Here is a 10,595-nt window from a genome sequence, read left to right as displayed (position 1 = left end):
TAGACTTGAACAATTAAAAGGTCTTGGTTAAGACTTTTTCTGAAGAGAGTTGTATCGATATGTCCACGAGAAAAATCATTTTTGAGTAAAAAAGTACTTAGTCTTTCATACCAAGCTCGAGGAGCTTGTTTGAGACCATATAAGGCTTTTGAAAGTTTGAAAACATGATTTGGTTTTTTATTATCCTCAAAGCCAGGAGGTTGATGGACATAAACTTCTTCATTCAGAAAACCATTTAAGAAAGCACTTTTAACGTCCATTTGAAAAAGTTTGATTTGTTTATGTGCAGCATATGCAAGCAAAATTCTAATAGCTTCTAACCTTGCTACCGGAGCATAAGTCTCATCGTAGTCAATACCTTCTTGTTGATTATAACCTTGAGCAACTAGCCTTGCTTTGTTTCTGACAACTTTACCATCTTCATCTAGTTTATTTCTGAACACCCATCTTGTTCCAATGATGGTTTTGTCTCGTGGTTCAGGTACTAAATTCCAGACTTTGTTTCTTTCAAATTGAGAAAGTTCTTCATTCATGGCTTCAATCCATGATTGATCAATGATAGCTTCATTTATGGATTTTGGCTCCATTTGAGAGATCATAGCCATGTTTGTTTTGTCTTGGAATGATGATCTTGTTCTTACTTTATCAGCAGTGTCACCAATGATTAATTCTTTAGGATGATCAACAACTGATTTCCAGCTTGGAGGAATGAATGAACTTGGTTCATCTTCATTCTTCTGTTTTGATACATCAGAGGTTTGTTGATGTCTAGAATGACGAGGTTCATCTTCATCCTCATTTACATTCTCAACATTAAGATCATTAAATTCATCAAAGACAACATGCATGCTTTCCTCTGTACATCTGGTTCTTAGATTATAGACTCTATAACTTTTGGAAGTAGTAGAATAACCAAGAAAAATAGCTTTGTCTGACTTAGAGTCAAACTTACTCAAATTATCTTTGTTGTTCAAAATGTAACAATAACATCCAAAGATATGAAAGTATGCAATGGTAGGTTTCTTATTTTTCCAGAGTTCATATGGGGTTTTGTTTAGAAAATTTCTGATAGTAACACGATTCAGAATATAGCAAGATGTGTTTATTGCTTCAGCCCAAAAATATTTTTCAACATTTGATTCATTTAACATGGTTCTGGCCATTTCTTGTAAAGTTCTATTTTTTCTTTCAACTACACCATTTTGTTGAGGAGTTCTGGGACAAGAAAAATTGTGAGAAATCCCATTATCCTCAAAGAAGGATTTAAAGGATGAATTTTCAAATTCTCCTCCATGATCACTTCTTACAGAAATGATGCGTGAATTTTTTTCATTTTGAACTTTTTTGCAAAATGTTTTAAAAGCTTCAAATGAATCATCTTTATTTTTCAAAAATAAAACCCACGTGAATCTGGAGAAATCATCAACAATTACAAATCCATATCTTTTTCCACTAAGACTAGCAGTTTGAATAGGACCAAAGAGATCAATGTGAAGAAGCTCAAGAGGTTTGTTTGTGGAAATATTATTTATGGGATGAAAACTACTTTTAACATGTTTCCCTTTTATGCAAGCTTCACATATATTATCTTTGTCATAACTGAGTTTAGGAAGACCTCTAACTAGATCAAGTTTGGATAGTTTTGAAATAGTTTTCATGCTTATATGACCAACTCGTCTATGCCAGATCCATTTATCTTTATCTATGGACATGAAACAAGATTCAGTTGGAAGTTCATCTAAGAATAAAATGTACAGATTTTTATGTCTTGATCCAGTAAAGATGATTTTTCCTGAGGATGATTGCTTAATTTCACATATGCTTGGTTTAAAGATAACTTGAAAGCCACTATCACAAAGTTGACTGATGCTTAGCAAGTTATGTTTTAAACCTTCTACATATTGAACATCCTTAATCTTAGCAGATTTATTGTTACCAATGACACCCATACCTTTGATTTTAGCTTTATCATTGTTACCAAAAGTTACTGATCCTCCTTCCTTTTCTTCGAAGGAGAGAAAACAACCTTTATCCCCTGTCATATGCCTTGAGCAACCACTGTCCAAGTACCAATGCCTTTTCTTGGTTGCCAGCATACATTCCTGTGTCAGAGGTTAGTAGTAACTTAGGTACCCATATAGATTTGGGTCCTTGAGGGTTAGTGTTCTTGAGATTTTTGTTTTTATTGTAACATTTGGATTCATGATGACCAAATTTGTTGCAATATGAACATTTTCTCTTTTTCTTAACCTGATAGTTTGTTTCAAGGTGTGCAGGTTTCTTATAACAGTTATCCTTAGAATGACCATGTTTTTTACAAAAAGAGCATTCCTTTTTTATTTTAGGAACTAAGATTTTTTTACCCGGTTTAGGAATAAAAAAGTCTTTATATATTTTTTGCTTCTTTGAAATGTTAAACCCTATTCCAGTTTTATCGAGCATTCCTTTTTGAGAACCAATAATTTTTTGAAATGTTTCAGTTGATTTAACAAAACTAGAAATGTCATTTGTTAATCCTTCTATTTGATTTTTCAAAAATTTATTTTCTTTTTCAAACATTTTTGTGGTTTGTTTGACTGTAGTAATATTACTTGTGGGTTCCTCCATTTGAGTTTTGTGAGAATCGATATTTTCAATGTTTTTCAAAGGATGAGTATCTAACGTAATTTTTGTTTCAGACAATCTAAGATTTTCTAATTTTAGATTTTGAATGGTTTGAAGATATTCTTCATTTCTTTTTTGTAGCTCCTCATTTAGTTTCTTCATTTCAATAAGTTTATTTTTTTGAGATAAACATTTTTGAGATAGAGTTTCTGAATCGTTTAAGAGGTTATCAAAAATTATTTCTATCTTTTGACAAGAGAGACAAGAGTTTGAGAAAATTACCTCTTCTGCATCATCTTTTGCCATAAGACATAAGTTTGCTTCTTCAACCTCTATTCCATCATTTTGGTCGTCAGCATCATCCCAAGTGGCAGGCATAGCTTTTTGGAATGGAGGTTTCTTTTTCTTTTCCATAGGACATTCCGATTTGTAGTGTCCTATCTTGTTGCATCCGAAACACTGAACCTTGCTTTTATCTGTTTCTTTTTGAGGCTCTCTTCTGTTTTGAAATGGTCTTCTGTTTTGATTTCTTCTAAAGACCATTTTTTGAATCTTTCTTGAAATTAAGGCTAGATCAACCTCATCCTCAGATTGATTTGTGAGATCGTCATTTGATTCAAGATTTTGTGAAAAAGACATCTCATCTTTATCTTCATGGTTTTGAGAGGTTTTCAGAGCAACCATCCTGGTTTTTTGTGGTGGTTTATCTTCCATGAGGATGGATTCATGAGCTTTTAAAGAACCTATCAATTCTTCAAGCTCAAGCTCTTTAAGATTCTTAGCTTGAGTGATTGCTGTAACCATTGGTCTCCAAACCTTTGGGAGACTTCTTAAGATTTTCCTGACTCTTTCATGAGTTGTGTACTTTTTACCAAGAGAGCGTAATTCGTTTACGATGATTGTCAATCTTGCAAACATTTCATCAATGGTTTCATCTTCTTTCATCTCGAAGGTTTCGAATTTTTTAACTCCCATGTCTATTCTTTCTTCTTTAACATGACTAGTTCCTTCATGATGAGTTTTTAAAGCTTCCCATATTTCTTTAGCGGTTGTACATTCTTCTATTCTATCATATTCTTCCCTGCTTAAAGCACATGTTAGAAATAATTGAGCTTTAGAGTTTAGAAGTACCTGTTCATTTTCTTCTTTTGTCCATTCTGCTTGTGGCTTTATTACTGAGGGTGCGGTTGCTGTGCCAGTTGTCATTGGAACAAAATTTCCATGTTCAATGACTGGCCACATATAATTGTCTTGAGATATTAGAAATAATCTCATCTTTCCTTTCCAATAATAGTAGTCTGTTCCATCAAAATAAGGAGGTCTATTTGATGATCCTCCTTCAGGTACAAACTTGGCTGTTTTTGACATTTTCTTCTTCCTGAATCTTTTCCTCTTACACTGTTAAGTGCTCTAATCAAGGTAGGGCTCTGATACCAATTGAAGTTGAAGTAAATGTCACTAGAAGGGGGGGTTGAATAGTGACCCTTTAAAAATTTCTTAACTCTTAGAGAGTTTGAACTCTCAAGACTTTGCTTAGAGTAAGATGATTAGTAAAACAATAAGTAAATATGTAATACTAAAATAAACAAAGCAGAAAGTAAAGAGTAGAGTTTAAGAGAGATCACACAGAGAAGTTATCCTGGTTCCCCCAATATGGGTTAGTCCAGTCCCCACAGCTTTTGTGAGATTATCCACTAGTTCTTGGGAGTTTCTTCCTCCTCTTTGCAATGTGCAAAACAATATGTATTCTCTAAGCCTCACCAGGCTTACACTGACTCTCGAGCTCTCGCTGAGCTTGAGGCTAAAACAACTATGTATTCTCTAAGCCTCACCAGGCTTACACTACTGATATTATTAGCTTCAGCAAGCTTACAGTATCACTCAAGTTTTTACAGGCTTGATGATATACAATCAAAATGTGATTTGATGTTTGGATCTAATTACAACTTTCAAACTTAAGAGAGTGAGAGATTGTAGTTTGTAATACTCTTAGAAAGATGATCCGAAAATCTGATTTGGTTCTGTAAGAGTATTTCTGATATTGAGATTGATTGATGAATTTATTGCTTGTAAGTAGGCTTGTGATTGTATTGGAAATTCATGCTTTCTTTGTTGAGAGAAAGCTTCTATTTATAGCCATCCTTCATCCTTCAATATCTGCAACTATTCATTCTTGTGTAGACGCCCTTGCTGTTGAAAGGAATTGCAAAACTGCCATTGTCCCATCTTTTGTTCGTTGAGTTTTGAGCTTGCCAGCCTCGGCCTCAACTTTTAACACTAAGATCTTGAGCTCGAGCTTGAGCTTGAAATGGACCAGGAGCGTGTGTGAACAGTGAAAAGTACATGAACAGTGAAAATATATTTTCTTTTTACTACTGTTTGTATCTTGTCCTCCAAGATGCATCATTGTCATTGTCCTTGCAAAGCTTTGTCTCCAAGATACCATTTATAAATTATATTTTCATACTTGGTCACCAAGTCATTGTACTTTATGCCTTTTTTGCTTGCTTGCTCATCAAGATACATAACAGGGCTTATGTCATCATCCTTTTCTTTTTCAAATGATTAGCACATGATTGAAAGACAATTTTCCCTTGCATTTGCGCATGGCTTTCTTTGTGATTTTTTCTTGGATTAAATCATTTAATTACCCTTTCTTGATTAATAATGAACTCATATTCTTCTTGAGAGCTTGAGCTTGAAACTCCAATGATACATGGCTTTAATAATGTGTGAGAATTGGACTTTCCTATCTTTAATAGAATTCACTCAAAAGCACACATTAAATAACCAAATAACATTATAATCTTAATTTTAATACAAGAGTTTGTTTATCATTTAAAAACAAGTTCAAAGGGATTTTTGCTTCAACAAAAAGAACAGACTAAAATCCTAAATGACACTTTTCTCAATTGCGGCTTCAGTAATCTTCTTTAAGTTTGAGTCTTCCTTTATATAGCTAGAGAATGCATGGGCTTGATGAACGATCGGGCGAAACAATACAGATGATCCACAAGTGTCTTCAGCTACTCCTTCCGTTTCTTTTTAATTGTCACTTTTAGAAGAAAAAAAAATATTGTTCCTATTTAACTGTCACTTTCAAAGTTCAATGCAACATTAAATGTTGTCTTATCAATATTACTCTTAGATATTTCAAAGCATGTTGTCTTATTTTTATTTGAAATTTTGGTACATTCAAAAATTATTATTGACTATTTATTACAGTGACCAAAATAACTATTACCCCAAAAGTTTTGTACTAGTAAAGTCACATGCTTTGATCTAATATATTAACCTTAAAAGAGAAATAGTCCTTTGATAACCATGATAAATGTATTGGAAAACCCTAAGGCAAAATGGTTCCGGGATGCTATTTCATGTTCCAGCATCCTAAGTGCATTGCAAATTGATTTTATAACCAATGTATACCCTCACTACTCTTTGTCATTTGAACTTAGACCCAACTTGAAATCCTTTTTACTTGATTTATTTACTCTTAATATTTATCTACTTTTTATTTATTTAAATGTTGAAAACCCTAAATGTTATCTTTAATTTTTACACAAACAAATTATTTGTTTAGGAAAATATTGAACTAAAGCACATAATCAATCCCAATATTGAAGTTAAGCTCTACATGATAGTTTCTGAAAACTTAGCATATATAAAGACGGTAACTTTATTTTATCTTTTGTTATACACGTAACTTATACATAAACACTTACATGATACACGCTTATATATAAGTGCTTAATTATATGCTTAATTAGTCCTCCTAAGCTTAATTCAGTTGGTTTGGACAATGCATAATATATGCAAGGTCTGGGGTTTAAACCCTGGCCACCACAAAAAAAAAAAAATATTAAAAGTGCTTGATTAAGTTGTTAATTCAGGGGAGGGAATTCAGAAGAGGAATGCTCTGCTCATTCCTGAAAAAGTTTTGGGGATCAAATTTTGTCTTAATTTGTGCCAAACGCTTAAAGTTTCCCTTAAAGTACTTGATGCCCCAAACACTTGCTTCTGAGTAGCTTGTGTTGTCATGCTTGTTGCTACCTAAATCAAGATCCCTATAGTTGTAATATGCAGCTCTTGGAGACTTTGAAACATAAGGAGTCATGTATCCATAAAGCATTCTCATCCACTTTATATGCTTGTTGGATTCTTCAATACTATTCACTTCCCACTGGACAAAGTATTGTATGTTGAACAAGTTTCCTTTTCTATGTGGAAAAGGGATTTCAGATTCTGAAATTTCATTCAGTCTTCCACCATAAGGTTCCATTATAAGTAGTGCTAATGTGTCTTCTTTTAGAAGCATTTTCCAAATACCTTCTAAACCAGTTTCTGGTATAGGCTCTTTTACATAATCGGATTTCGCTTTGAATGGGCTTTTGAAGGTTACAATTCTGTTCAGCAAGAGTTCTATAGGGTCATCTTTGTTGAATCCTGCAAAATACGAAACTGATTGAATCCAACTCATTTCAATGCAATCTTTTTCTTGCAACCCTAATTCAGGGAAACTCTCATTCATTATTCTGATTAAGTTATCTTTTTCTCCAAGGAAGAGAGAGTTAAACATTGTTAGGATTGTCTTTGAATTTGCACCACTGTTTTTAGCAATTATTCTAATGAAGAGATCTTCATGCAATTTATCTTCTATGTACTGCCACCTATGAAGGAGCTTGGTTCCTCCTTGTTCCAATGTTTTTTGAATGGTGAACACTGTAACAGTAGGTGGAACTCTAACCAACCTTATCTTCCATGCAAGAACGATTCCAAAACTAGTAGCACTACCTCCTCTAATAGCCCAAAAAACATCTTCTCCCATTGATTTTCTATCAAGAATTTTCCCATTTACATCTATAAGGTGAGCATCAACAACATGATCTGCTGCTAAACCATGTTTCCTTACCAAGGTACCAAATCCTCCTCCACTGATGTGACCACCTATTCCAACACTTGGACATATACCTGTTTGGATAAGCAATTTAATTAATTTTGCCTTAAAAATGTTTAAGTGCTAGTTATTTTTATAACAAAAGATAAAATAAAGTTCAAACAACTTTTATATAAGCTATAAATTGTTTCATAAACTATTGTTTCATAAACTATCCTTGAGAGCTTATAGAAACAAGTTGAAAACAGCTTACGAACATGTCATAAGTTGTTTTCATAAAATATCTCAATTAGTCTCACAAGTGCTTATACAATTATACTAATAGTTAAGCTCAAATAAGTCAAACTAATTAAGTACCTGCAGGGAATGCATGAACTTTACTTGCTTTGGAGATTTTATAGTATAGTTCACCTAACGTTGCACCTGCCTGAATCCAAGCAGATTCATCGGCAAGATTAATTTCGATCGAACGGATGTTGATGAGATCAATCATGATAAAGGGTGTCTTACAAAGATAAGATAGTCCTTCATAATCATGGCCACCACTAACAACCCTAATCTGCACACCAATCTCTTTGCTGCATAGTATGGCTGATTGAATTTCTGATTCATGAGAAGGTGTCATAATGAGAAGAGGTTTGCTTGATGAGTTCACCCATCTTGGATTTTGTTTCAATGATTCCAATACTTGTGGATACAATATGGAGGATGAGTTGATAAACAATGTGTTTTCACTGGATTCAGAAAAGCTACTACCTATGGTTAAAATGCACTGCATGAAACTTTTCTCAACTGAAGTAGAAGAAGCACAAGAGATTGAAAGAGATAGAATCAGAAAGACTGCAAGATAAGCCATCTCTTAATGTTTTACAACTTCCCTAACTTTTTGGTTATAACAAGTGATATAGTTTTTGCTTCTAACAAGTGCTATACATGCATGTGTGTGTGTGTATATATATATATATATAACATTTGTTCACTTGAGAAGTGAGAAAATAGAATATTGAAGTATATAGAGACTAGAGAGGTCGTTATTAAGCTAGTTTACTTGAGTCAAAAGAAGGGTTGGCAGTATTATTTCCAAAGCAGAGAAGAAAACGTGTTTTGTCCTAGGCACCCCAAGCAAATGTCAGCCTTGGCTTTCATAAGTTGATTGTTTTTTTCTTTGTTTTGTGTTAACGCTCCGGGTCCTAAGGCAAGGGGACCCGAGTAATCCGGAGTTTTGTTAGGAGGTAAGTTAAATATGACAATAATTGTGGTGGATGGAGTTTGAATCCCGGATCTTATATATATATATATATATATATATATATATATATATATATATATATATATATATATATATTATGCATTGTCCCTACCAACTGAGCTACGCTCACGAGGATGGTAGTTATATATATTGTTAATACATAGATAGCGTCAAAAACTTCAAAATATAATGCTACATATTAGTTTAAAATGGTTCCAATTATACTATATTTCTATTTTATTTTTGTCAAGTAGTTTAGTGCCTAAAAATTCATCTTTTCTCAGACCCGTGTTTGTAAAAAATACTCACACTCTATGGGCAGATACTACAATGCCATTTCCTATATCCATGTTTGTCAAAAATACTCATACCCGAGCCCGTATCCTCGTGGGTGACAATTTTAGTGCCATACCCCATACTTTATGGGCACCTAAGGGCCCATAGCCGTACCCATTACTCGCACTTTAATTATGAAAAGACAATAAAAACATCACAATTGAAATAAAACTATGGTCTAAATATTTTCAAATCAACTCATAAAATAGTACGAATCGTAGTATTTGGCCAAATAAAACATCCAAAATATTCCTAAAATATGGTACACCAGTAGGAGCGAGTGGTTACTGTATTAAGTAGTTTTTAGGTTTAGGCTTAAATAACTAAATAATTATACACCAAAAATAAATAAATAAATTATTTATCATATTATATAAATATGGATATGCTTGCTAAACATAAAATAAAATGTATATGCCGGTTGTAGGGCTAACAGTGTAATACCCTTACCCTTTGCTCATGTCCATTTAAATTTGCGGGTAATTATCCGAACTCAAACCCAGACAATGAAAGCTGGGTTTTATCCTATCCATTACAGATACCCATCGAACCTGTGTCCAATTGTCATCCCTTATGATGTTGTCAATCTCACAATTATTTTTTAACTTTGGGATGTTAATTGTATGGTATGGTTGACTATTGCTCAAAATTAACACATTTATTTGAGTTTCTCCTTCTGCACTAGGCTTTCTACTGCACGACAAACGATAGTTAATTGTCGTGCTTGTGAGTGGTTTATAACAACTACTATTCTATAGCGAATGGTAGTTTCTTTTTAAAAAAGCTAAATCAGTCTATAGAAATTGTGTGATAAACAATAGTTAATCGTTGTTTAAGATATTTTAGATAGTTTGAGGTGCGTGTGAGCAATTTCTAGTTTCTAGATACATAAAGAACAATTTTCCTCTAATTATCATGTTTTAAATTTGAAAATGGGAAACCAAGAGCATTGAGAAAACTATTGAATGTGCAGCAGCTATCATATAATGGCCCTCAAGCCCTACCATATCGACTGGTCCGTCCACTCAAAAATTTCCATTTTTGACAACCCACTATATCCGGCTGTGCTTGAAGTTGAAACAAATATCTCTCTCAAATGAAACTTTAAAGCTGTTTCTAATTATAACCAATTAAAGTGCGAATCACACGTTGTTCATCCATTTTTGATCCACACCAGTGAGTATACATACATATCTTGAATTGTTGACCAAGTCAGACAAGTAGTATAAAGAAGAGAAATCTATATTGAATTCAAAATTGTGATGTCAAATGTGGAGTCGTTCATTCTATCAAAATAAACGTTGTCATTTAAATATATGTGTTTTTAAAATGTGTGTAAATTGTAGTAGATAAAAAGTAAGAGAGATAAAGATAAACACATATGATGTTACATAAGGTGTGTTTGGATATAATTGTTCCAATAACACAACTATATATAGAAAAATAAAATACAAAAACAAAAAAAAAAATTAAAATTAATTTTTTTTCTTTATTAAATTATACTTTTAA

At 33.0% G+C, this 10,595-nt stretch overlaps 1 protein-coding gene across 1 annotated transcript; it reads right to left on the bottom strand.

The window, feature by feature from the left end:
- Positions 1–6,268: 6,268 nt before the first annotated feature.
- LOC11422989 (berberine bridge enzyme-like 22) lies at positions 6,269–8,481 on the bottom strand. The gene is made up of 2 exons (XM_003598228.3): positions 7,859–8,481; positions 6,269–7,575 (listed from the first exon to the last, which is right to left on the bottom strand). The coding sequence occupies exons 1-2, from the start codon at positions 8,355–8,357 to the stop codon at positions 6,494–6,496; spliced, it is 1,581 nt and encodes a 526-aa protein (XP_003598276.1). The 5' UTR covers positions 8,358–8,481; the 3' UTR covers positions 6,269–6,493.
- Between the last annotated feature and the right edge of the window lie 2,114 nt (positions 8,482–10,595).

The sequence above is a fragment of the Medicago truncatula genome, chromosome 3, assembly GCF_003473485.1.
Source record: "Medicago truncatula cultivar Jemalong A17 chromosome 3, MtrunA17r5.0-ANR, whole genome shotgun sequence".
Lineage (NCBI taxonomy): Eukaryota > Viridiplantae > Streptophyta > Magnoliopsida > Fabales > Fabaceae > Medicago > Medicago truncatula.
This window is presented reverse-complemented; position numbering and strand designations above follow the sequence as displayed.

What these genes read in the sequence shown, in the direction of transcription:
- LOC11422989 (XM_003598228.3), bottom strand. Translation starts at nt 8,357, where the DNA reads ATGGCTTATCTTGCAGTCTTTCTGATTCTATCTCTTTCAATCTCTTGT. An exon ending in AGTTCATGCATTCCCTGCAG is followed by an intron (nt 7,576 to 7,858) that starts GTACTTAATTAG and finishes TTATCCAAACAG; the next exon opens with GTATATGTCCAAGTGTTGGA.